At 39.9% G+C, this 27,956-nt stretch overlaps 1 protein-coding gene across 2 annotated transcripts in view; it reads left to right on the forward strand.

The window, feature by feature from the left end:
* Window positions 1-27,956, forward strand: part of galnt7 (polypeptide N-acetylgalactosaminyltransferase 7) — a 79,529-nt gene that overhangs the window by 29,976 nt on the left and 21,597 nt on the right. For both annotated transcript variants that reach the window (XM_008107581.3, XM_003219051.4), the window contains exons 2-3: window positions 16,291-16,754; window positions 27,087-27,253. In XM_008107581.3, the coding sequence (XP_008105788.1) occupies window positions 16,291-16,754; window positions 27,087-27,253 (631 nt within the window). The remainder of the gene's footprint in view (window positions 1-16,290; window positions 16,755-27,086; window positions 27,254-27,956) is intronic.

The following is a 27,956-nucleotide window of genomic DNA, read 5'->3' on the forward strand; positions in this document are numbered from 1 at the left end:
AGCTTAATTTACCAAACTTAGGTGTTGTTTTTCTGTGATTCTTTTCAGACATCTTGTCATAGACTAAGTACATCATGGAAACTAAACATGCTATTTCTTCGGTTTCAAGAGCTCTAAAAGAAACCTTGCTCGCACCTCTGTGTGCTGTTAAAGTCTCTGAGAAGTCAAATCTGACTGGTCGCTCCTTTTATGATAATATATTATTTGTAACAGATATGTACATTATGTTTCCTTTTTTCTAATCTAGAAAGCTTTCCTTTCTTCATACATTGTCTTAAAACTGTTCATGCTATCATGTTTTTGGTTCAGTTTGATAAAAGACTTCATTTTTGGACACGGAGGTATACAGGCAGAGGTTTTTCTTTATTTACAGCTGTTTACCCAATCCATACACAAAAATGTCTCTGTTATTTTTCTTTTTATTCTATCCAACAACTATATAACAATTTGCTGGGATTTGAGGGTTCTAAAGGAATTAATCGCAGGTGCAAGGAATAATTTAAAGCTCAGCTGATGGATATGGGTCATCCTGTTAGGAATCTTAAAACCACCATTTCAGTATATTTTTCTTGTTGGAGGATTCTTATCATTCAGCTGCCATCATGGAAACATAAATATTGGTACCCAGTCCAGGACATCTTAGATTGTTAGGGTCCACTGCATATTAGTCTCCAGTGCTCTAGAGATTATCTGATTCATTCTGACATTAATTCATTCACACTTAGATATCTGAAGACTCAAGGACAGAACAGGTGTCCCTGAGTCTGCGCCATGGATTCTTTTTTTCTTATAGGCCAACTTTTTTATATCAAAAGATTATTTCAGTTGTACTGACAGAATAGGTAATTTGCATCATTATTGGTCTGTGTGGCTTATTACATGTAGGTAAAACTTACAGATCTGTCCAAACACGTATAGCTCACTGTTCAAAATTAAGAAAACATATTGTGAATCCTTCTTAGGATTGTTCATGTGGACTTAATGAGCTTGTATTTTTAGTGATTGATAGGTAAAGGTTTTCCCCTGACATTAAGTCCAGTCGTGTCCGACTCTGGGGGTTGGTGCTCATTTCTAAGCTGAAGAGCCGGCGTTGTCCATAGACACCTCCAAGGTCATGTGGCTGGCATGATTGCATGGAGTGCTGATATATTTCCGCCGGAGCGGTACCTATTGATCTACTCCCATTTGCATGTTTTCAAACTACCCTGTTTCCCCGAAAATAAGACAGTGTCTTATATTAATTTTTGCTCCCAAAGATGTGCTAGGTCTTATTTTCAGGGGATGTCTTATTTTTTCATGAAGAAGAATTCACATTTATTGTTGAACAAAAAAAAATGAACATCACAAGCCAACATAACCAGACAAACTGTGAATCCTATCAAGAATGTCTTGTTACTGCTACTATTTCTATTAAAATCACATAAAGAGCAATTAGAGTGCATCAATAATATAAACATAATAAGATAAACAGATTAAGAAAAATAACTACAGTTCATGAGGTATCATATCAAGACATCTATTGCACTCCAGTCCATAACATGATATTCCTGTCATTCCTGATTAATTTTCAAGATTAGAATACCCTTCCATAAAAGAGGGAAAAGGCAGCTCAGATTGTGATGTGCATTACAAGTGACAGGTGATCTTCCAGTGTACAAAAATATTGATGTACTTGCCAAATTTCAGAACCAGAAAATGTGATTCACATGAAGAAAAATGTAATTAATTGTTTTATTTTAGAAGAGGGATCTGTAACTGCCAGAGATCCAAGGAATGGATATCCCCATACTGGATCTTAGAAGCTTACATTCCCTTCCCATGTCATCTGTCTTTATCCCAAAATGTTTTTTTTTACTCAAAGGGCTCCTTGTGGCATCTAAGTGGAGTGAAGAACAATTTCAGGGTTTTTGTTTGTTTAGTTTTAAAGCCAAGAGCATCTGGGATCTGCACTGACAGCCTCAAAGGCCCAGTTGGATGGAACAGAAAGAGGATGGAGGGCCACAGGAAACAGCTTGTGGGGTTTGCACATTGCCCATCTCACACATACACTTAGCATTCAGGTGGATGGTCAGAGCACTCTTTTAAGGTCAATGGAAAGTGGGTTTTGCACTACAAGTCCCATCAGGCCTTAGCTATGGAATGGTGGGAGTTGCAGGCCAGCAATGTCTACAGCAGAATGCATGCAAAGAATGGCGTCCTCTGGGTCAAGATGAGCTACATATGGAGCGAATGCTTTTTCTTTCTTCCTAAAGCCATGACGCCTCCTTCCTCATTTGTCTCCCTTCCAAAAAGTAGAAATACAGTAGAGTCTCACTTATCCAACATAAATGGGCTGGCAGAATGTTGGATAAGTGAATATGTTGGATAATAAGGAGGGATTAAGGAAAAGCCTATTAAACATCAAATTAGGTTATGATTTTACAAATTAAGCGCCAAAACATCATGTTATACAATGAATTTGACAGAAAAAGTAGTTCAATATGGAGTAATGCTATGTAGTAATTACTGTATTTATGAATTTAGCCCCAAAATATCATGATGTATTGAAAACATTGACTACAAAAATGCATTGGATAATCCAGAATGTTGGATAAGCGAGTGTTGGATAAGTGAGACTCTACTGTAATAATAATAGACCTTTCTTGAAAAATGTCCCTGGTTCTCATACACTACCTGGCACACACCCAGGGAGGAAGAAGGTAGGAAAGGTAGCCACGTGGAAAGTGAGGAAGCTGGAAAGTGAGAAGGCAGGAAGAGTGCGTGCCTCTCCCTTCTTCCATAGCGGCAGCTGCGGAAGGGAAAGGGAAAGGCAGGAGAAAAGGATCTCATTCGCACAGCTCTTCTATCGCTTTTTCTTTCCTCTTCTTCAGCAAATGTCGACCAAAGGGGGAAGGGACAAGAGCAAGCAGCCCCTTCTCCTTTGCATTCACACAGCACTGGCCAGGAAGGCTAAGGAGAAGCTTTTTCTCCCACCTTTTCCTTCCCCCTCTTCAGCAAGTGCCGACCAAAGGGGGAAGCAACGGAAGGGAGAGGGGAAAGCGTGAGCAGCACTTTCTTATTTGCACAGCACCAGCTGAGGAAGGAGAAGGGAGCCGCGGCAGCGGCACCAGCGGCTCCCTCCCCTTACTTTTGGGGGAGGTCTTATATTCGGCAAGTCTCCCAAACCTGTACTAGGTCTTATTTTATGGGGATGTCTTATTTTCGGGGAAACACGGTAGTAGGTTGGCAGAAGCTGGAGCTAACAGCGGTTGCTCACTCCGCTCCCCGGATTGGAACTGCCAACCTTTTGGTCTGCAAGTTCAGCAGCTAAGCGCTTTAGCACGCTGCACCAACACTTCGAGTCAATACAGTAGCTGTATAGATCCTCAAACTAAAGATTGTGGCTCCCAAAGGATTAAATATGTCTTTGGATCTGACTTGTTTGCTGTAAGGTCTCACACCTGAAAATAGTTTTAAGATCTATCTAAGCTTTACAGTTTGAGTCCTTCCTAGTGTGTGAATTTACCGCTGAGAGCTAGTTACCAGCATGTGTGTGTGTGTGTGTGTGTGTGATTGACTATATGGTTTTTCCCAATTGATTTTTTTAAAGGTTACAAGCCTTTTCAGATTCTATCCATTTGTAAGCATTCGTGCTCTCCTTTTTATTGTGTCTTTTACTGAATTGTATTTAATACTCCAGGTTTTTTAGCCCGTCTCTGAGTTAGTCTGTAGCAGCCTTAGCTAATGCTAAGAAAGACCGTTGGATAGAGCTGCTTGAGAACCTTGACATGTCCAAGAGTAGCCGAAAAGCCTGGCAACTGCTGAGACGCCTGGATAGTTATCCTGTGGTCAACCATGGACACGCAAACGTGACACCAGACCAGATAGCTCACCAGCTAATTCAGAATGGGAAAACCAACTGCAGCAAAATAAAGATGAAAATCAACAGGGTGCCAGAACTTGAAACCCACCAGTTGTCTTCTCCTCTAAACCTGAAAGAACTCAGAGAAGCCATCAAGCGATGTAAGACTGGTAAAGCACCTGGCCTAGATGACCTGATGATGGAGCAAATCAAACACTTGGGCCCCAAAGCTGAAAACTGGCTTTTGAAATTTTACAATCAATGCTTGGCACACAAACAGATTCCCAGAGCATGGAGGAAAACTAAGATCATTGCCATTTTAAAACCTGGTGAAGATGCCTCCAATGCCAGGAACTACCGACCAATCTCCCTCTTATGTCATCTATATAAAGTCTATGAGAGGATGCTATTAAATCGACTAGGACCTGTTATCGAACTTAAGCTTATTGCACAATAAGCAGGTTTCAGACCAGGGAAAAACTGTACAGGTCAAATTCTTCATCTGACTGAGCATATCGAGGAAGGCTATGAGAAAGGCTGCATTACGGGAACAGTTTTTGTGGACCTTACGGCAGCCTATGACACGGTGCAACATAGAAAAATGCTGCATAAAGTCTACCATATCACCCGGGACTTTGACTTTACAAAAACTGTCCAGACCCTCCTGGAAAACCGCAGCTTCTATGTGGAGTTTCAGGGCAGGAAAAGTAGATGGAGGAGGCAAAAGAATGGTTTACCCCAAGGAAGCGTTCTTGCACCGACCTTATTTAATATCTTCACCAATGACCAGCCACAACCACCACTCACAAAGAGCTTTATATATGCTGATGACCTTGGCCTTACAACACAAGCAAAAGATTTTGAAACAGTTGAAAACCAGCTCACTAATGCCTTGAAAGATCTCTCCAGCTACTACAAAGAGAACCACCTGAAGCCTAACCCTGCCAAGACATAAGTGTGTGCTTTCCACCTACGTAACCGTGAAGCCAACAGGAAACTGAAAGTTACTTGGGAAGGCCAAGAGCTCGAACACTGTTTCCATCCTAAATATCTTGGTGTCACCTTAGATCGAACATTAACATATAGGAAACACTGCATGAACACCAAGCACAAAGTAGCTGCACGCAACAACATCCTGCGGAAACTGACTGGCAGCTCATGGGGTGCAGACTCACAAGTAATAAGAACATCAGCCCTGGCCTTGTCTTTCTCAACTGCTGAGTACGCCTGTCCTGTCTGGCAAAAGTCTGCCCATGCGAAGCAGGTGGACATAGCACTGAATGAAACATGCAGAATCATCACAGGATGCCTTAAACCTACACCTGTTGATAAACTCTACAAGTTAGCTGGCATTGCCCCTCCTGATGTGCGACGGGAAGTTGCTGCTAACGGTGAGAGAAATAAGGTCGAACATTGTGAAAGCCACCCACTGCATGACTATCAGCCTCCTCCCACCAGACTCAAATCAAGGAAGGGCTTCATGAGAACCACCACTCCTCTTGATGTTCCTCCAGCAGCAGCAAGGGTGTCCCTCTGGGCAGCTAAACCTGGCAATTCTAACTGGATGCCCCCCCCCCCCATGAGGGTCTTTCTCCAGGGGCAAACCAAGAATGGGCAACTTGGAAGTCCCTGAACAGACTCAGAAGTGGAGTGGGCAGATCTAAAGACAACTTGGCAAGGTGGCACTACCTGGAGGAATCCTCCACCTTGTGTGACTGTGGAGCAGAACAAACAACTCCACCTATGTATGCTTGCCCACAATGTCCTGCCTCATGCACGGAGGAGGAGTTGTTTAAAGCTACGGACAATGCGGTTGCTTTTGCCCGTTTTTGGTCTAAAACTATTTAGTTGCTTGTAATTTCCTTTTTTCCCCCATCATTTTAAAATGTATTTGTTATGCAATGCTTTTGACACGAAATAAATAAATAAGTCTGTAGCATTTCTGTCTGAGCCCCCTTGTTCATTCTGGCTTGTGGTAGCCTGAGTTTGTCCTGTAATTTGCGGGTGTCTGCCATTATGCCCTATACAGGCAGTCCCCAAATTATGAACAAGATAGGTTCAGTAGGCTTGTTCTTAAGTTGAATTTTTATGTAAGTGGGATCAGGTGCATTTTATGTGTAACTCTAGCCAGTATGTGTGTGTATAGCTTTTGATAGAATAGGGAAGGGTTAACACTCCTGTGATTTTGCAGTCTGTGCCCCTGTTCGGACTGTGATCATTGGATTTTGAAAAATGTGGCTTGTTGTGAAAGCTTCAGTGGAAACACCTTTTCCTCATGAAAACTCTTTCAGGGGTGAATTTCCCTTCCTAGGGCCCCATTTGTAACTATGAGTCGTTTGTAAGTCAGATGTTTTTAACTGCCTGTATTTGCAAACATTTTTGAACAGATTTTTATGTTTGTCAACTTATTTTTTTTCTACTTGTTTGTATGTGTTACTGCATTTTTGAATACTCACAAGAAAAAAATCATCAAAATAGCATCAACATTGAAGATTTTCCAAAACAGCATCATATCTTTTAAAATCCTGTTCATTCCACCTACATCCTTGTTAAATCTGCAACTGGTTATTCCAGCCTTGATCATAGTACTGTTTGTTCCTGTTAGTGTAACGTTTTGCAGCATTTTGTTACACATTGAATATATTTTGGCATTGTCTGCATGCTTCATTTTTATATCAGCATATAATTGAATATTCCTTCACTGTTTTCTATGGCACTGCATTTAGATTTTGCAGTTACACAGTTTACTTCGTAAATTTGTTGTATATCTGTGCCTTTTGTTGACTGGGTGTTCATTGAACAGCCTGTAATAGTATGGAAATAGCAAGCATGCTTTAGTCTGTCATAAGCAGGGGAAGGAAAATGTATTAAGGCAAGTATCCAGGATTATCTTGTATCATTGTTTTTTTTTATGACCACCTGGTTTCTGCTCGATCTTCATGGTCAGTAGCAACATAAGATGCTTTAAAAATTTTATTAACTGTATTATATTCATAAACATGTAACTTATAATATAGGAACCATCTAACAAAACCACAAAGCACAGCAAGACATAAGTTGGAAAAAAAATAAAAAGTGTGCTATCTAACACAAACCTCACTTGTACTACTTTACAAAAACCACCACTTCTAAGCAAATCCTGATCTATACTGACCCTTAATCTGTTGGAAATGGCAACCTCTCAAGCCTCTCACTGTTTATTTGTTAATGTATATATTAGCTAACCTGTATTCTATGTGTATGTTGATTTGCCAGTGTGTACCTCTTTGCTGTGGGAGGGGTTATAGATATATGATTGTACTGAGCATTTGCAGACTCAGGACTCCATTTGTATTCAGTCTATCTCAGTGGAGATAGATGCATGTATATGTTTGGACTTCAGTAGAGAAGCATGTATGTGTTTGGTCTTCAATGAAAGCAGGTATATATGTCCAGACCTCAGTGAAGGTGGATGCATGTTGCTGTTTAGAGACTTCAATAGAGAAGTATGTTTATGGATTTCAGTGAGTACAACTATACTTAAAGACTATGGACTATTGATTAAGAATTATACCCTGTGTACTCAATACAGGGAGAAACCTACATCCTATCTGTAACTGAACTTCAATGCCTGTGTGGTGAATTAATGCAAGAAGTTTATGAGTAAACAAGATACGTTATTTTTTAAAGAAGATTTTGTTTTTATCTCTGAGTGCATATTTTAACTAAGAGGTTTAAAGGGAGCGTACATCTTTTGGGCAACTACAACTGCAGAGATAATCTTTAAAACTGCTAACCAAATATATTTTTGTAGTGGCATGTCTTTACCCTTGGCAGTTTAAAGACATAGTTCTTCAGTTTAACAGCGAAGTTACCTATGTTCCATTACAGTAATGCTTGTTCAAAGACTTGACTTCTAACAAGGTCCTGCTTTCCTTGACTAGTGGTTTTCAAAAGGTGGTCTCCACATGTTCACTGAGATTCACATTTGCCAAATGCCCAGAGACTGGGTGTAATTATTTTCCAATAGGTTATGCAATATAATCTACCTTCAACTCTGTCTATATATATCTATATCTATTCCCCACCTTAAAAAGTTGGCTTCCCATTTGTCAGCAAAAGAGCATGTAATTTTGCCCTTTAATTATTCCTTTCATACCTTATACTGCTATTTTAAATTCATAATTTCTACACTTTCTAATTTAAACAAGGAAAAGCACTTTCCTTAAAATCTCATCTCTTTCTTAAATTTAATCAAAAGTCAATTATTCTTCAGAAACCTGCTGACATAACCTCCTCTTCTCTTAGTATGAAATAGAATGTAAAATGGATTCCATTCTTCTGTAAACTCTTCATTAGAGGTTTCTTTCAATTGCTGAGTTAACTTGTCAATCTTCACAGTTTCTACTAACTTGTGAATCCATTCATCATCAGACAAGATCATCAATATTTACCAATATTTAGCATAGAGTCCCTTTGCTGCTATCACTATGGGATTCTTCCACAAAGGGCAAAACACTGTTTGGTTCTACTTCTGCAATATAAGTTACTGAGGATGCCTGCCTCTTACCAACCTTGTAATTTGGTGATATAAGCGTTTGCCGTGGAAATGGTTGGCTCACACCCCTTTCAGGATTTACGATGTCGTAAGCTAGGCTTAAAACCGTATAAACTTTACTGATCAAATTTGTGATTATGGCACTAATGCCATGAATATAAATGTTCCCTAAAACACACCATAAAAGCCAGGCAACTGCATCAACCAAAGCAGTTTGTGGTATGGAAAAGCGAGTAGTTGCAACAGGACTCCACAGAAGTCATGCTGCTGCTTGTTTCCATTGCCTTTGACAAAAACGGCACCATCATTGACTTTGTGTGATGTCCCTTTATCGCTGTGTCCTCCAATTAATCTGTCCTGGGACAAGGTAAATAAATATATATACACATTGGAAGATGATGCACTAGCACAACAAATGGATAGTTCTTTTCAATAAAATTAAATTTACCTATTTCCTATATAGTGTATAACCTTCATATGTGCAGGATTAGTTCCTGTGCTTTCATTTATATCTACATTTGACGAGATATGGCATTTTCTCCATCCACTGGCACAACTGTGGTATTTTTGAGCTGGAAGTCTTTCATTTCAATAGGTTTGCTGTTATCCATGAAGTCCGGGAACTTATCTCCTGCAGATACAGCAATCATACTATAGTGGATATAATCATATAAGCAGTGGATATTTTCAAATATGTCTGTAGCATCCTAAAATTAATTTCTTAATGTATTGTTTAATTTGGTGGTTCCCAACCTTTTTGTTGACCAGGAACTACTTTGACCAGGGACCACTCTCCAACATTAGTAACAAAAGGGTTATAAATCAGTTTTTGGTCAACTTTAGATTTGGCTTGGTTATTTGGGATGCTGATTCAGAAAATTGCATTGGATAGACCACACAAGTTGTAGTTTCTTCTAATACAGAACATATACCATCCAGTAGTCGCCATCTGCTCACCCACAGAAAACCAGAACAGGTGTGATCTATCCAATTTTCTGAATCAACACCCCCAAATAACCCCAAGAACAGGCCTAAAAACGAAGACACCAAGCCCCACCCCCCCACCCCCCGCTTCCAGGCCCAACATGGAACGGCTCTGCTCAGGGGGAGAGAAGAGGAGGAGAAGCAGTAATCAGGAGACTTGATGTTGCTTTTTTCGTGGGTAGTCAGCCTCTCCACTCCCAACATCCCTACTGCTCAGCTCTATAAGAGGGTTTTGCGAGACCAGTAGGTTTTGTTGCAACAGTGTAGTAACGGTGAGGCCGCAAACTGTATTTTAATTCTTGGGGATCACTGGTAGTCCATGGACCACAGGGTGGGAACCACTGGTTTATTTGGAAAGGTGAAAGCATAAACTGCGTATACCGTGTTTCCCCAAAAATAAGACAGTGTCTTATATTAATTTTTGCTCCCAAAGATGCTCTAGGTCTTATTTTCAGGGGATGTCTTATTTTTCCATGAAGAAGAATTCACATTTATTGTTGAACACAAAAATAAACATTTATTATATACTGTCATCACAAACCAGCATAACCAGACAAACTGAATCCTATCAAGAATTTCTTGTTACAGTACTACCAATATTTCCATGTACAACACTTCATGGTACATACATTTACCAATCCTGCATACTCTCGTGTTCTGTCTGGCGGGCATGCTTCCAAAAAAAAACTTTGCTAGGTCTTACTTTAGGGGGAGGCCTTATATTTAGCAATTCAGCAAAACCTCTACTAGGTCTTATTTTCTGCTGATGTCTTATTTTAGGGGAAACAGGGTAGCTAATAACAGCTGTAAGCTTTCCATTGGATGCATTAAACCATATAAAAATAAGGAGAAATTGGCTTTTTCCGTGATATATGACTTGTGTCTTAAAAGGTGTAATGAAAATTACCTTTTTTATGCAGTTTTAAATTTTAAAATTTGACACTTTGTTCGTTCACAAGACTGGAATCAGAAAAGTTAGAATATGGCTTTAACCATCTTGATGACATGCAAAACCGTAAGCCATCAATCAGAGTTGAGCTACGAAGTGAACATACAATTTCCAAAAAACTCATAATGAAGTTTTGGAATCTTACATGTTGGTGACTTGTAAACCTTTACCTCTTGGACTGCCAACCCACTTGCACTTTAATTGTTCAATAGCCTCCTGGGTTTCTAATATAACTCCAGTGTAACCGATAATCTGCCAGTCGTATAATCAACGTATCAGTAAAATCATCTTTATAATCTGACTCAAATTTCCCATGCTTGTGCTTATGCAGCTAGTTTAGACCACACCAAAAGAAGGCTTTGGTAAATTTGGTACTAATGTATATTGCAGGGACCTATTTGTAAACAAATAATGCTCAAGGCAATCTGATAATAATTTCTTCTACGTAGTGATGTTTCCTATCATGTTATGTGTCCCATATACACAAAACTTTTCAGATACATACATACTTCTTTTGTTATATCATTCTGTATTGGATTGTAGAGATTTTGCTTACTTTAATTACTAAGATGTGTGCTCTGTTTCTCTGTGAAACAGCAGCTACTCTTATGAAGAAACTAAACCACTGAGATTTATAATCATTTTTTGTTTTCCCCAGTTTGCTTCTCAACACTCAGAGCTCTGAGAAGCACTTTGCTTAGCCAAGATAAGAGTTCAAATGTACTACATGATGACAATTTTTCTTTCAATAATATGCAAGAGTTCAGAGCTTTTATGTTTGGGTTTCTCACTTGAGCAGTCATGGCAATCATCATATGCCTACAAATCCAAGCAGTCAAGTGTGATTTATGATTTATTGTTCTTGCTGACAAGCATATGAATGTTAATGTAAAATTATCCCAGTAAATATTTTTGCTCAACATGATACTGGATTCTGTGAGTAAGACTTGAAAGGTTTTACTCATACAGTTTTTTTGTTTAAAAAAGATGAACTTTCAGATCAAAAATACAAAAGACTTTTTATGATCAGTGTCGTGTGTAGATTGTCTTTTTATTTCTAAACTATTCCATCTCTGATCTGTTCATCAGCGAATATGATTTCCAATGAAATCTTGAGAACAACAGTCAAGTAGTGTATGTGAGGAAAAATACTGATCATGCCATCTTTTATGTGAGCTTGTCTACACAGCTTGATTTTGTCATTTTGCATTTAAGACGTCATTTTATTCTTACTTGAATTAATGTTAGCCAACTTAAATTATATATTTAAAATGTAGTCCTCATTTCTCGTGAAATAAACTCAAAGCATCTGACATATAAAATATAACATTCTTAAGAACTGCATCCACTAAAGACTTAATGCTACTACTTGTGTTACCTCTGTAGCTTTTGTACTCTGGGCTGATTCTTTTCTGAGTCGATTGATAGTGATCATATTGTTATACAGACACTCCCCAAGTTACAAACATCCAAGGTGCAGGTGAGGCAACAGGAAGTGAGAGAAATCTCCTAGGAAGGGGATTTCACTCCTGGAAGAGTTATCATGGGGAAAAGGTGCATCCACAAAAGCTTTATCTCCAATCTTTGTTTCCACAACAAGTCAAATTTTTCAAAATTCAATTATCACAGGGACAGACAGTGAGATGAAATCTTTTGAAGAGGGGCATAAACAACAAAACAAAACCCCACAGTGGTTTTAACCCTTCCCTGTGCTATCCAAATATATATTGGAGGTATGCAAAATGCCAAAAATCCACTTTGTATTTATGACCCCCCCCCCCAGGTTTTGTTTCTAAAGTGTTTTGTAAAATTTTGTTTCTACTCGTAATACGAAGTTCCAAAAATGTTATTTTTTATTTGCCCGTTTCTGCCAATGGAGCCACTTCCCGGGCTGGCCAATTGTACTAGACTAGAATTCCTCTTCTCACTTGACCCCAAAATGTATGTTTGTCTGTTGTTTGTATTAATATTGGCTCTACATCAACTAAACAGCAGCAGCAACCCCTGGCTACTTGGGATTGTAGAAAATAAAGCACACACTGCACTTTGCAGAATTGAATTATACTTTTAAAACCAACAGAAAGGAAAGCAAGAAGGCTAGATTAGAATTAAAATAGAATTAAAATAGACTAGAAAATAAAGAAAGCAGTTTGTACAGAAAGATCTAGCTCCTAGCTTCTGCGATACCCTTGATCTCGCAGCTCTTTCCCAGCTCACTCACACAATGGCAAGTGATGCATTTTTAAAAAATGCCAGGAGTGCCTCCTCCCTTCCCGTCTTCTTCAGTCCTGATAGGCTGAGGACAGCATGTCACATACTAGTTTGGCTGCACCCAGAAAAGATTTTTTGCACTGAAAAAGAAGCTGACTCACTGTGACTTACGAAAAGTAACGAACTTCTTATGAAAAATCCGTAAATGGCTGTTTTAATTAGTTTGTGTTGGGCGGGGGCGCTGCCCTGGCTTCGTAAAGTAGATCCTACATATGGATTTTTTGAAACACTTACAACCAGCATCCAAATTTTTGCCCAGCCCTAATATTTATTTGGCTGGAGTTACACCTAAAAATGTAACTGTTCCGACTTACATACAAATTTAACTGAAGAACAAGCCTACAGAACCTTTCTTGTTTATAACTTGGGCACTGCCTGTATTACAGTTTGAGCTGTCAGATTTGTGGTGAGGAAGATATAACTCTCCAAATTATATTGGACTTCTATCATCCCAAGCCAGTAAATTTGCAGGATTTTTTTTACATGTCAGGAGCAACTTGAGAAACTGCAAGTTGCTTCTGGTGTAAGAGAATTGGCCATCTGCAAGGACATTGCCCAGGGGACGCCCAGATGTTTGATGTTTTACCATCCTTGTGGGAAGCTTCTCTCATGTCCCCGCATGGGGAGCTGGAGCTGATAGAGCGAGCTCATCAGCGCTCTCCCCAGATTCGAACCCACAACCTTCAGGTCAGCAGTCCTGCTGGCACAAGGGTTTAACCCATTGCGCCACCATTGGCTCAGTTTGCAGGATGATTCAAATAATTATATACCTGTCTCAAATCCTTGTTTGACCCAACTATCTCATATACTTTAAGCATTGTCGAAATAGTATGTATATATAATAAAAATGTGACCAGTTTACATGCCTGCAGTACATCCATACCATATCAGCTGTATGTTTCTTGTGTTTGATTTTGTTTGTTTGTTTGATTTGGTGTTTTTCACTGGGCAACATAGCTTAAGAACTGGGCACCAATAGTGTTCACAAATATGTGGTATCGAGAGGGAAAGGCTGGCTTATGTGCATGTTGAGTATTTTCATCTATTTGCACATGAGAATTTATAGAGATCATTCTGGCAATTCAGATTAATAGCTTCGGGACTGTTTCCCTTCTAGAATTGTGATTCCGTATCCTCATGTGACATCGCTGTAAGTTTTTTGTAAACAGTAGAGATATCTCCCTTACTGATGCTGAATTAGCCTCTCTTGAACCAAAGCTGCAGTTTCATTTAATCAGTTGTTTATCAGGTTGTGCCTTGTGTGTTGTTTTTCATTTTCAGGGGATGTTCTGGCTTGTTTAGAAGTGTGATATTTCTGTAGCCTTGCAACAAGAAGGAAATTAGATTTTCCATTGTTGTCTACAGAGGTTCAGAATAATTACTTAGACTTTGTTTCATTATAGAACCATCAGCTTATGTTTTAAAGTAGCACAGACTTTTTTCAGGAATGTAATTAGGAGCTCTAGCATGTTGACCATAATGAACAATGTGTTTTCAAACTATAGTTTAAAAAATTAAACTGACAATTTTAAACTTTAACCACATCTTTTTTAAAGAAAGCTGTCTTGGAACATGTGTAAAGACAAAGTGAGGGTATACATTAAATTATTTTATTTGTTCTTGGATCCTGTATAAATGGTCTTGTTTTAATCGTATGAAATGTTGTTAAACTTTGAGGAAGGGGGATAGATTATATTAATAATTTTAATGGATTCTGCAGTCTGTGCATTTTATAAGAACTATTTTCTGGAATTATTCTTTAAGCGATATATTTTAGGACTTCTTAAGGCATCTGATGTAGTGGACTGTAGGTTACCATATTTGTGTCCTCACCAAAATTGTCACTTTTTTATTTCCTTGCTATCAACTAGTGGTTCCCAGCCTGTGGTCCGTAACCCACCAGTGATCCCCAAGAACTGAAATATGGTCCGTGGTCTTACTGTTACTACACCGTTGCAACAAGACTGACTAGTCTTGTGAAACCATCTTACAGTGCCGAGGCAATGGGGATGTCAAGAGGCTGACTACCCACAAAAGGCACAACATCAAGCCTCCTGACTGCTGCTTTTCCTCTTCCTCCCTCCTCCTGAACACAGTCATTACATGTGACACCAGGAAGCGAGGGCGCGCCTTGGTGTCTTCATTTTTAGGCCTATTCCTGGAGTTGTTTGGGGTGCTGATTCAGAAAATTACATTGGATAGATTATATCAGCTCTAGATTATTAAATATGGTTTTCTGTGGGCGAGCAGATGGAGACTACTGGATGGCATATGTTCTGTATCAGAAACTAAAGCTGATGTGGTCTATCCAATGCAATTTTCTGAATCAGCACCCCAAATAACCAAACTGAATGTAAAGCTGACCAACAATTGATTTGTAACCTTTTTGGTACTAATGTTGGAGAGTGGTCCCTGGTTTTTTTAAAAAAAGGTTGGGAACCACTGCTATAAAACAACAACTAATGGCTCATGGACTGGCATAGGTCCACAGACTACCACTTTGAGTAACACTGCAGTGAAAAGTCATTTGTATTGCATGCAAGGGCGATTCACCCGTTAGGCCAACTAGGCAGCTGCCAAAGGTGCCATGCTCTGGGGGGTGCAGTTGAGGCGCCTCCAAGTTGAGCAGCTTCTTGGTTTTTTTTTCTTTTTTCCCCTCCGCTGGGAGGGGACACGCCCTCTCATGCATGCGTGCATGCATGCGCATGCACCCCCACCTCCTCCTCCCAGACTCGCTGCCAGAGGCAGGCATGCAAGGAGGGAGGCGTGCCCCGAGGGACAACAAGAGAGGCCTTCACCGGCATGGACAGTGGCAAGGTAGGGATGCCGCTGGCGCGAGGAGGGGGCGGGGGCGGCTGGGAGTGGGCAGTGCCAGGCCCCTAGGCCCTCGTGCCGCGGTGTCCCTACCTTGTCTGTGCCGGTGAAGGTCTCTCTTGTTGTCCCTTGGGGCGCGCCTCCCTCCTCGCCTGCCTGCCTCCGGCAGCGAGTCTGGGAGGAGGAGGCGGGGGTGCGTGCGCATGCATGCACACATGCGCGCACATGGAAGTGCATGCCCACTCTCAGCCGGCCCCTCCTCCTCCTCGCGCCGCGGCTTCCCTACCTTGCCATTGGCTGCACCAGGCTCCATAGGAGGAGGGGGGGCAGGCGGGGGGGGGCAGGGCCGGCGGGGGGGGGCAAAATTCTGTTCGCCTACACATGAAAATTACCTAGGGCCGGCCCTGATTGTAAGTGTATACTTCATCACTACCTAACAGAGTTATTTTAGTCACATGATCTTTGTCCAAACAATGTACTTTGTTTCATTATGAAGAGAACAAGGTGCCAATGCAAAGAAATGAGAAGGGAAACAGTAGAGTCCTTTACAGAGGTTTCCATTTAGTTGTTTAAATATTAACTCCAGGTACTTTTACCTGCAAAGAGCATCCAACACTGCAAAATCTAACAAGATGCCCCACAGACAAGTGCTGTCTCTGTACAACCCTAGTTTTTAATGCATGTAATTGAAAATTCTTTAATACTTTTTTTTAAAGTGCTGTCTCTGTTATTGCACTTTCATAATGGCATGCCTTTCCCTTAGAAGTGCATATGTGTGTTTGTGTGTGTATCTCTGTGAAACATTTGAATTACTGTTGGAATGAGAAACTGAAGCTGGGTCTTCAACTCTGCAGATAATTTTGTTCTATGGTTTTATTTGTCCCTCTTGTGTAGGATGACAGGGAAGCCAGAAATCTCAAGCCAAACAATGGAGACCATGGCCTCGTTCCTGGAAATGACAAATTTAAACCTGTGTTACCTTGGCCTCATGTTGAAGGTGTGGAGGTAGACTTGGAGGCAATTCGAAGAAGGAATAAAGCCAAAAATGAAGGGAATCCTCTTGCTGGCGGCAGTAATGATCAACAAAACATCATGGAGCGACAGTATCTTACATTTAAGCCACAGACTCTTGTCTACCGTGATCCTGTATTACGTCCTGGAATTCTTGGTAATTTTGAACCCAAAGAACCTGAACCTCATGGAGTTGTCAATGGCCCTGGTGAGGAAGCCAAGCCATATGTTTTAGGAGCAGAGTATAAAGAATCTGTTCAAGCCAGCATTAAAGAGTTTGGGTTTAACATGGTAGCAAGTGATATGATCTCGCTAGATCGAAGCATTAATGACATACGTCAAGAAGAGTAAGTATCTGAAATGCCTATTTTTACGGTCCTTTTAACATGATGGGTTTCTTTGATTTTTGTGCTTAAAATGACTCAGGTGGGGTTGTTATGATAAGACTATTTCCTTGTTGACTTATGCATAAGGTTTTATCTGGTCTTTAATGTTGTATGCTTTCTTTGCTATGATTCATTTCTGTAACAAACAAAACCTTGTGATCATTTATGTCTCCATTTTTCCAGATTTTATTGTAATAATTACTTCCCTTTAGTATCATATTCAAGTAGTCATCCATTCAATTATCATCCAACATCCACTTTTAACTCGAAGAAATATGTTGATATAATTGGTATTTCTTGATGCGCAATCATATAAAGCTCCAAGAAAAATACTGGTATTCCCAGGAGAATGTTACTGACAGTGGTATTTAAAATTCATGTGACTTGCAGTATTATATTCACAGTGATTGTTAGTGCTTATTTCTCTCAATACAAAAGCAAAGGCATAAGCTATCCCCAGTCTGGTTCTTCCATTGTTTTAGAAGAGTTGTAAGCACGTACTTAACCCTTTTAATGAAATCAGTGGAGAAAGCATGGCTTGAGTATGGCACACTTTCACACATTTAATATGTTGTTAAATATTATAAATAGTATACCAAGCATGAAAACAGTGAGCAATAAATAATTTATTTAAAGTCACATTTGATTTGAAATCAATCAATCAATTTATTAATGCTCCAACCAATGGTCATATACATTTACAGAAACAACATCAAACATCTATACAAAACACTGTAAAATCCAACAGTTAAAGGTAAGGTGCAAGCAGAATAAAACAATGCAAAATATACATTGTGGGTGTTTTGAAATTACAGTATTTTTCTCTATTAGATGCGATACGAGTTGGCCTGCCATGGAAAAGTTTATGTAACTCTTTCTATGTAACTTGCTGTTTGAAATATAACCTTTTTTCTCTCCCATGAGGCATAGTGCCAGGATCTAACTGTACTATCGGGACAGTCATACCTTTGGCTACTATAACTCAACTGTTTGTCTGAGGAATATTTTCCACAATGTGATCTGTGAACAAAATCAGGCAGTTGCTACCCTTCGGGTTATTTTTCTTCTGTGAATTTACTGTCTGCTGCAGAGTGTTTTTTTACGCTGAATTCACTCTGAAAGAATAGTACAATGGTTCCTTTTAAGACTTAAGCAAAACATTTCCTTCGCAGTTTTGTGGCAACTGCCAAATGTAACTCTGCTGGGAAGTAGTTTTTTGTTCAGTGCATTTTTTCCCCAAGTACAAACTATCAGGTTTTCTTCTGTCTCTTGCCATTAATAATTTAAGAATTCTGGGCTCTGGGCTTCTCTTCCAAATAACTGGATAAAGTAAAAGATATGTAGGCTGGTACTCAGAGGTCTCTTTCTATAGATGGAGTGGCTCTATCCATATTGAGGCGGCTTTAAATCCTGAATTCCCCTTTTTCTTCTTTCTTACTACTGTAATCCCCTATAAGGGAAAGGGAAAGGTTTTCCCAACATTAAGTCTAGTCGTGTCCAATTCTGAGGGTTGGTTCTCATCTCCATTTTTAAGCCGAAGAGTCGGTGTTGTCTGTAGACACCTCCAAAGTCATGTGGCCAGCTTGACTGCATGGAGCTCTGTTACCTTCCCACCAAAACAGTACCTATTGATCTACTCACATTTGCATGTTTTCGAACTGCTAGGTTGGCAGAAACTAGAGCTTGCAGTGGGAGCTCACCCTGCTCCCCACATTTGAACCACCAACCTTATACATTCTATAATCCCCTATACCTTCTGAAAATCAGCTCTGGAAGCGAGGTTGGTGGGGACAAGGGAGAGGGCCTTCTTGATAGTGGCCCTCCGGCTCTGGAATGCTCTCCCCAAGGAAATAAGACAAGTGCCCACTTTGTTAACTTTCAAGAAAGAGCTAAAATGTTGGCTATTTAAGCAAGCCTTTGAGAATGGCTGGACTGCATTGGAAACCATCAGACAGGAATGGCTGGTTAAATTGTGATATATACTTAGACTGTTTTTATCGGACTATTAGTTTAAATTGCTCTGTCGTTGTGAATTTTAACTTCTAGATTGTTTTTACAGGACAAATAGTTTTTAAACTGCTATTTATTAATACTTATGGTATTTTAAATTGCACTAAATGATAATTGGTTATTGTTAGCCCCGGTGGAGCAGTGGGTTAAACCGCTAAGCTGCTGAACTTGCGGATTGAAAGGTCAGCACTTTAAATCGAGGGAGTGAGTTCCCACTGTTAGCCCCAACTTCTGCCAACCTAGCAGTTTGGAAACATGCAAATGTGAGTAGAACAATAGGTACTGCTTCAGCGAGAAGGTAACAATGGTCCATGCAGTCATGCCAGCCACATGACCTTGGAGGTGTCTACGGACGATGCCAGCTCTTTGGCTTAGAAATGGAGATGAGCACCAACCCCCAGAATCAGACACAACTAGACTTAATGTCAGGGGAAAACCTTTACCTTAGACACTCAGTCGATAGGTGATGTAGAAACCGGAGTCTTTTAAACTACACAATTGAAGTGCTATGATTCCACTTACTGCCACGGCTGTATTGTGTAAAATCATGGGATATGTAGTTTTGGGAGGTACTAGTGTGCTCTGATTGACAATTCTGAATACTTCTCCCAAACTGCAAAATCCAGAATTCTGTAGCCTGGAATAATGATGGCCATTGAAATGGAATCACACGGCTGTAATTTGAGCATGAAAAAACCCCAATTGGACACAGAATTGTACATATTCCTGTCATCAGGGAAGATTGAATCCAGCTCTTTCAATGTATTCTTTTTATCTCCTTCTCTATCTCTTCTCTTGTCTTTTAGGTTGTAAACCTGAGGGCAGGGATTTTCTTAAGCACTGATTTTTGAAAGCCTCTTTAAGAGCATGTCTTGATTGAACCCTCGGTTTAAGAAGAAAACCCCTTCAAATCAAAATAAATTGTTCTGACTAGTCTGTTATTGCCTGCTCTAACTGGGAGTAACTATTCAAGGTGTCGGGCAGAAATCTTTTGTAGTCCTGCAGTCAAAGTTGTTTTGAAACAGAAGATGTTAGAATTGAACCTAATCCCAGGGGAATAGCTGTTGTACTTACTGTACCAAAAGCAGCAGTGCATTTGGCCTTACTTTGTCAAATTGATTAAGCTTTCTGTGGATTAGAGTCCAGTTCATCAGATGAATTGCAATCTTGAAATTGATGGACGGATATCCAAATGGTGCAGGTGGGTAGAGATTCAAAAATTCAGAGAACAGTGACCACTCAATAGAAACAAAATAATTGGCTAACTATTAACAGAACAGTGTTGATGGTCAAACAAATGGCAATTTTATCAAGGAATTCTCCAGTCCAATTTAGAATGGCTGGTTTAATCTTTAAGAGCAGAATGTCCTGTGAAGTGGGAAAATCACCTTCTTATTTCTACTAGTTGCATGCCTATTCTTTTAAATGAAGGCTGGATTATTTTGTCATGTTGAGTAGATAGTTGGCTTGTGCATTTCGGCTATCAATCAGTTTCTGCCTGCTGGATACTAGTAGACCCCCATATCAATTTTTGTGCGCCTCCTGAAAACAGGCGCACAGCCGGATGGAGTTTTCAGACCGCAGCCGACAAATATGGCTAGATCTGGGCAATTGGGGGGGGGGGCCTCCCCAGGCTCCCCAGGCTGGGCTTCCTTTAAAAAGCCCTTTTTTCTCTTGATTTGCACTGCATGCTGTGCTTGCCCTTTTCCCCCTCATGCCTTTCTGCTTTGAGTTTAATGCTTCCTTAAAGCTGTTTCTACTTTCTACTCTAGAGGAGAGGTAACTAAATACACTGGAGCCAGGGCAACTGTGATGCCGAATAGGGGAGGAGGAGCCATGATTGGCTGCCACATGGTCCCGTTATGGACGGGAAAATGTGACTTCTGAGCCCTTGACGTTACGGCCACCCGGTAGAGCCGAAGAAGCCGGTTTGGCCAAAGTAAAACGGCTAAAATGGATCCGTGCACAAGTCTAGTAGATAGCATTACTGGCAGATAATAGTAGAAATCACAGTGCCCTTTCGTTGTGCCTGAACCTATATGTAAAGCAAATGTGTTATGACAAAACATTGTCCTGCTTCCATCATTAAAATAATTACTGCTCCCAGGATGGGTACTTCAGTGATGCAGAGGATAAAGTTCAGGTGTCTGGTGTAATCACTTTTGGCAGTGTGTGTAAAATTGCCATCTTCTGTCTTGCTTGTGTCACATAAGGTTTGATTGGTTTAGAAGAAACCTCATAGATCAGTGGCAGAGTTCATAATTTGTGTGCAGAGTCTCAGATGCAATTCTGAACAGATTTGGGAAAAGTTCAGATTCAGCTGCTGGAGAGCTAGCACCTTCCAGTGTAGGTTATACTAAGTTATATAGATCAAATTCCTATGTTTCTCTGGGTGTTTATAAACATGTCACGAACAACTCAAAACTGCTTGGTTGGGTGCACTTTTTAGGGAAGTGTAACTGCTGGCAAAGAGCAGAGACTGTACTGTTTTGCTAATAGCATTTTTAAAATGCTTGCTAAACTAGACCTGACTACAATGTATTCTGTTCTTGGTATGGGGAAGAGAGTAAAAGGAAGCTTTATTTCAGTATCACTTAATGTGATCTATGTAACAAACTAGGAGAAGTGTGTTAGTTCATGTGTCACACGTGAAAAGATAAGGAGAGGGTAAAACAGTTCAGGTGCCAGATGGAGACAGGAATATCTGATAACGTGTTTCTCCAACAGCTATAGTTAGAGCTAAAGTGCTGCAGAGTAAGAGCCAATGCTCGGTGGAATAGCAGTGCGAAATATTTTGCACAAGGTGGCAGTATGAATCAAGCTTTCAAGAGAATTCCATTGTGAAATGAAACTTATATTAAAAATACTTCCTTGTTTATATCAAGAAACACAGTGGTGGAACTTCAGTTATTCTTAATTGATAATGGATAGAAGACATATCATAACCTGCCTCATAACATTAGTTACCTTGTTGATTCCAGTGTGAAATTCATGTCTTGAGGAAATAAGTAATAATGAACAACATCAGCTTGCTCAGAGGTTGTAGATAAATTTTACTCCAGAGTATATCTAATGTCTATTACAGGTATAAGGATAAACCTGTAATGGATAAAGTATACTATAAATCTTTCCAAACACATTAGTGTGTTGACTGTAATTTTTTTATCATGTCAGAGGCAACTTAAGAACATACTGCAAGTCACTTGTGGTGTGAGAGAATTGGTCGTCTACAGAGATGTTGCCCAGGGCACACCCAGATGTATCACCATCCTGCTGGGTGGCTTCTCTCATGTCCCAAGCTAGAGCTGACAGACGGGAACTCGCCCCATCTCGTGGAATCAAACCTTGAGGTCATCAACCCAATCTTTAGGTCAGTAGACCAGCTGGCACAAGGGTTTAACCCACTGTGCCACCGTAGCTCTCTATGTGTAGGTGTGTCACAGAATGCAACGAGAAACCTCTGAGTCTATGTGAAATAAGCAATAAGCAATAAAACATGAGTGAAAGATTTTCTTGAGCTACATTGTGTCCCCATACATGTCAGTATCACACTTTATGTATGTGTCCATCTTTCTTATAAAGAATTGGTTTCGCTTTCAGCTTGCTAGGAGGACTCAATTACTGTGTCACAAAGTGATGCATGTCTAAAAAGTGGTATGCTATGTGTGTGTAGGTAGATATAATGAAATGAAATGCTTAGTTAGTTTTTTTGTAATTGAGACATCCACTGGATGTCACTGTTCTCCTAAGTACTAGCTTTTCAGGTTTATCTAGTTAGATTTCAGTTGCTTGGGAACCAGTTGTGGGTGGGCAAGTCATAGCAATGTTTTTTGTTTTTTATATATGTGTGTGTGTGTGTGTATGTGTTTGTTTATAAGTTGGTTAAGTTAGATATCCTCCCCGAATCATGACTTGAGGGAGAAATAAGTCAGGGAGTGCTACCCTCCGGCAGTGACGAGAAATCGTGCTAGATGCCTGTGGTTTCTTCAACTTATTGTTGTGAACTCTAAACCTGGCCACATAATGAATTTAGACTTTCACAGCATGTTTATTGTTACTATAGCTACAAGCCCTTTTGAAGGCTAGGCACATAATGTACATATGAGTTTCTACCTAACTACAGGCAGTCCCGGAGTTACAAACATCTGACTCAGTTAAATCAGGGATAAAGCAACAGGAAGTGGGAGAAATCTACCCCCAGGAAGGAAAATTCACTCTTGAAAGAGTTATCATGGGGATAGTAAGGTAAAGGTTTTCCCCTTGACATTAAGTCTAGTCATGTCCGACTCTGGGGATTGGTGCTTATCTCCATTTCTAAGCCGAAGGGCTGGCACTGTCCATAGACACCTCCAAGGTCATGTGGCCAGCATGACTGCATGGAGCACCATTACCTTCCCACCGGAGCAGTACCTATTGATCTACTCACATTTGCATGTTTTTGAACTGCTACCCTGTTTCCTCTAAAATAAGATATCCTCAGAAAATAAGACCTAGTAGAGGTTTTGCTGAATTGCTAAATATACTTACTTACTTAGGCGATCTCTCGTAGGTCGAGGATGATGGTCTTCCAGTCATGGGGTCTTGAAGGTGGATTCTTAGGTGGCTGAAGAGACCTATTCTTGATCTGCATGTTCTCCCACAGTGAGGACATCAGTTTCCAGGTTGAAGGCGGTCCCGGTCAGGGTTGGCTTGACGGGCCTTCCTCTTGACATGTTTCTCCCTTAAGCCCTCCATTCATGCCTCTTCAAACTCTGCAGCACTGCTGGTCACAGCTGACCTTCGCAGTTCTCAGTGTCTATGCCACAGTTTTTAAGGTTGGCTTTAAGCCCATCTTTAAATCTCTTTTCCTGCCCACCAACATTCCGTTTCCTGTTCTTGAGTTCGGAGTAGAGTAGCTGCTTTGGGAGACGGTGATCGGACATTCGGACAACGTGGCCAGTCCAGCGGATGGCGTAGGAGCATTGCTTCAATGCTGGTGGTCTTTGCTTCTTCCAGCACACTGACATTTGTCCGCCTGTCTTCCCAAGAGATTTGCAGGATTTTTCTGAGGAGGAGTTGAGTGTGATGTCTGTAGACTGTCCACATTTCGCAGGCGTAGAGCAGGGTTGGGAGGACAGTGGCTTTGTAAACAAGCACCTTGGTATCTCTACGGATGTCCCGGTCATCAAACACTGTCTGCTTCATGTGGAAAAATTCTGCACTCGCAGAGCTCAGGCGGTGTTGTATTTCAGTGTCAATGTTGACTTTTGTGGAGAGGTGGCTGCCAAGGTAGCGGAAATGGTTAACATTTTCTAATGTTACACCATTAGGCTGTATTCCTGGCATTGCAGAGGGATTAGCTGGTGCCTGTTGGAAGAGCACTTTGGTTTTCTCGATGTTCAGTGAGAGGCCGAGCTTCTCGTATGCTTCTGCAAAGGTGTTTAGAGTGGCTTGTAGGTTTTCTTCTGAGTGTGCACAGACTACGTTGTCATCGGCATATTGGAGTTCTATAATAGATGTTGTGGTGACCTTGGTTTTGGCTTTCAGTCTGCTGAGGTTAAACACCTAGCAAAGTTTTTGTTTGGAAGCATGCCCGCTGAACAGAACACTAGAGCATGCAGGATCAGTAAATGTACGTACCATAAAGTGTTGTACATGGAAATATTGGTAGTAACAAGAAATTCTTGATAGGATTCACAGTTTGTCTGGTTATGCTGGTTTATGATGACAACTACTGTACAGTATATAATAAATGTTCATTTTTTTTGTTCAACAATAAATGTGAATTCTTCATGGAAAAATAAGACATCCCCTGAAAATAAGACCTAGAGCATCTTTGGGAGCAAAAATTAATATAAGACACTGTCTTATTTTCAGGGAAACATGGTAGGTTAGCAGAAGCTAGGGCTAACAGTGCGAGCTCCCCTTCCTGCCCGAATTCGAACCGCTGACCTTTCGATCAGCAAGCTCAACAGCTCAGTGGTTTAACCTGCTGCACCACTGGGATAATGTGTCTCAGCTGAAGCTTTATCCTTGTTTCTACAACAAACCATTTTTTTTTTCGAAATCCAGTTATCACAGGAACAGAAAATGAGGTGTATAACTCAAAGTGCTGATTTTATCCTTCAAAACCATAAATGTCCCAGGAATATGGTATTGTGCCAGTCTCTATTATCCCTGCTGCCTTTCACATGCGTTGGACTAGAAGTCCCATCAGTCCCAGATAACATTGCTAGTAGGCATCCAGCAATGTGGAGATTTTAGATTGTTTATTTTTAAAGGCTTTATTAAATTCATTTATCTTTTCAAGCAACTATTCCAGTAGTTCATTACCATTATCATTCCAATTTAAAAGTTTATCTTTCCTCAGAAATAATTCAGATATTTTCTTTTTGAAGATAAAAAAAATCAATGTTGCAGCATGGGGTACAGTACAAACCAGTACTTAAACCCTATGACATATCTGCATTACTATTTTATGAAACTACATTTCTATAACTATAAAAATGATACCACAATCTAATGTGGTTATACCTTTGCTATTAGAAGAAGAAGGAGCAAATTGCAAGTAATTTATTATCTGGAATGAATTACAGCTGAACTACGTGTGGGCATGATGGGAGTTGGAGTCCAGAACACCTGGAGATTAATGGGTGGTGACAAAGTCTCCATTCATTAAGACATACTTCATTGCTAAGGAGATATCCTAATAATGGTTCTGTGCTTTTAGAAAGTGCCCTGCCTAGATTTGCTTGGCTGGTTGCGAGACTCTTTAGCACCAAATAAGGACTTTTTTTCTTTTATGCTTCTTAGTGGATCACAAAATAATAAAATGAATGACTGTTACAAAAGAGAGACAAATACTAATTCAAAAGAAAGATACAATGCTGATGAGAAAGTACGTTTTTCGGTTGTCTGATTTTTCTATGATAGCCCTATTTTGAAATATCTAACGTAAAAATACATAGAGATTGCAGAAAAGAAAGTTCTGCTGATATTGCTGGATGACTAAGGGCCCTTTCCAGACAGGCCCTGTATCTCAGGATCTGATCCCAGGTTTTCTATTTATCCCAGATTATCTGGCAGTGCGAACTCATATAATCCAGTTTAAAGCAGAAAACCTAGAATCGGATCCTGGGATAAAGGAACTGCTCTCTCTTATGTGTTCTGCTCTCTCTTATGGCTTTTCAAAAATAGAACTCAAATGTAGAGGAACTCTGTTGCTTAAGCTTGGTTTTCATTCCTTACTCCCAGTCATTGCTGTTCAGTCATTTTTATCAGTATAGGCACCATAATGCATTTTATGTGGCGGTGCCCTTTAACGATGACTCAGAGGCTTCAATTAGGATAGCTTTAAGTGTTTTGTTTACATTTGTCTAGCATTGAAAGCACTGCTTTAGTTCAGGGATTCTTAAACTTTCCCACTTGTGGCTGCTTTTGACCTGATATATTTTTTACATAACCCCAGGTATATAACTAGATAAAATAGGTATAAAATCAATTGCAATAGGTATAAAAACAATTGCTGATCACAAACCAGCTTTTGTAAGGCTTGCTAAACAGACTGATTTTCCTTTTTATGAAGTACACCTAAAACATCTTTTGCAAAGTCTACTGTAAGCACTGCAAAACAGATTTATGTAAATGTCTAAAACGGCCTCTAGGTGACACTCAGAAAACTTTTACTGTTGCCAAATTTTTCACGACTCCAACATTATTTATTTATTTATTTATTTATTGCAAGTATTTATATCCCGCCTTTCTCACCCTTTCTCAGGGCAGCCTTACAATTAGCAATCATTAGATACTGTACAACAAAGTACATAGCATATAAAAAACAATTACAGTTAAAACAAATAACATTAATTAAAATATCCATATAAATATACATTCAGAAGCGCATTCCAAGTCATAATCCAGGTCTCTCTGTTATTCGTCATAAATTCAGTTTTTCAGTTTAGTCTGAAAAGGAACTTATGGTAATAAGCACCCAGATTCCTTTATGCAACTGAAATATTTACCCAAATTTCTACAGTGTATCTCATTCTCTCACCCTCCCTCCCTTTCTCTTTATTTTTGCAACCCAAAACAAGTTTGCTAAACAGTGGCTCCTACTCTCAGGTTCTCAAACATTGTTGACTTCAAAGAATCCATGACTTTTGACCATACTGGCTTAGGATTCCAGGACCTGGGGACAAAAACCACTTAAAATTAGTCTAATACCTATTTTTCCCCCTGTGGAAACCTGCATTTCAATACAGGTGTACTGAATATATTGAAATGTAACACAATTATTTCTTTCAGGTGCAAGTACTGGCACTACGATGAGAATCTACTCACTTCCAGTGTTGTCATTGTCTTCCATAATGAAGGATGGTCTACTCTCATGAGGACGGTTCACAGTGTTATTAAACGAACTCCAAGGAAGTATCTGGCAGAAATTGTTTTGATAGATGATTTTAGTAATAAAGGTAAATGCATTTAATATCAGTACTGTGCTAACATTTTCCAGGAAAGTTGAACCAACAAGAAAAATATTCTGCTGATGTGCAGTTGTTTATACTCTTTACTATATGCCAGCTTGCAGTTTTAAGAGTATTAGTCCATTAATCTTTGATGGAGGAGTTTGTAGAATGCTTTTTATTATATATTGGATAATTATGGGTTTGCATAAATTTGTTTTGGGTTTTTTGAACGCATAGGTGAATTAATGCAGTTTGCTCAAGCCGCAGAGATAGTTTGAACTTTGCACATTTCCTGTGTAATTTTTTTCCTGGTAAGATGCTCAAGTAATCACCCTCCTAAAAGAAGTATAAATGCTTTCAAATTTGGCAGATGCCTATCTTTTAGTTCTTTTAAATTGGGATGGGAATTATGTGGCTCACAAGCTGTATGTGACCCTCATTGTTTTCACTGTGGCTCCCTTGATCTCTTCAACCATCTTCCTATGTCGACATCATCATCATCACCCCAGAAGGGAAATTCATGCACATAGAATTCTCCAGAGAAAAACATTATTTTACAGTAACCTTGGATCTCTCTTGAGAGTACATACTCAAAATAGCCTTTTCCAATCCATTTGGGTCAGTTCCACTTTTGAGTCAGTGGAGAAGATACAGTTGATGAGAGTTGATAGGATTTGAAAATGAGTCAAGAGTATCCCACAAGCTTTCC

This window comes from Anolis carolinensis, chromosome 5 (assembly GCF_035594765.1).
Source record: "Anolis carolinensis isolate JA03-04 chromosome 5, rAnoCar3.1.pri, whole genome shotgun sequence".
NCBI lineage: Eukaryota > Metazoa > Chordata > Lepidosauria > Squamata > Dactyloidae > Anolis > Anolis carolinensis.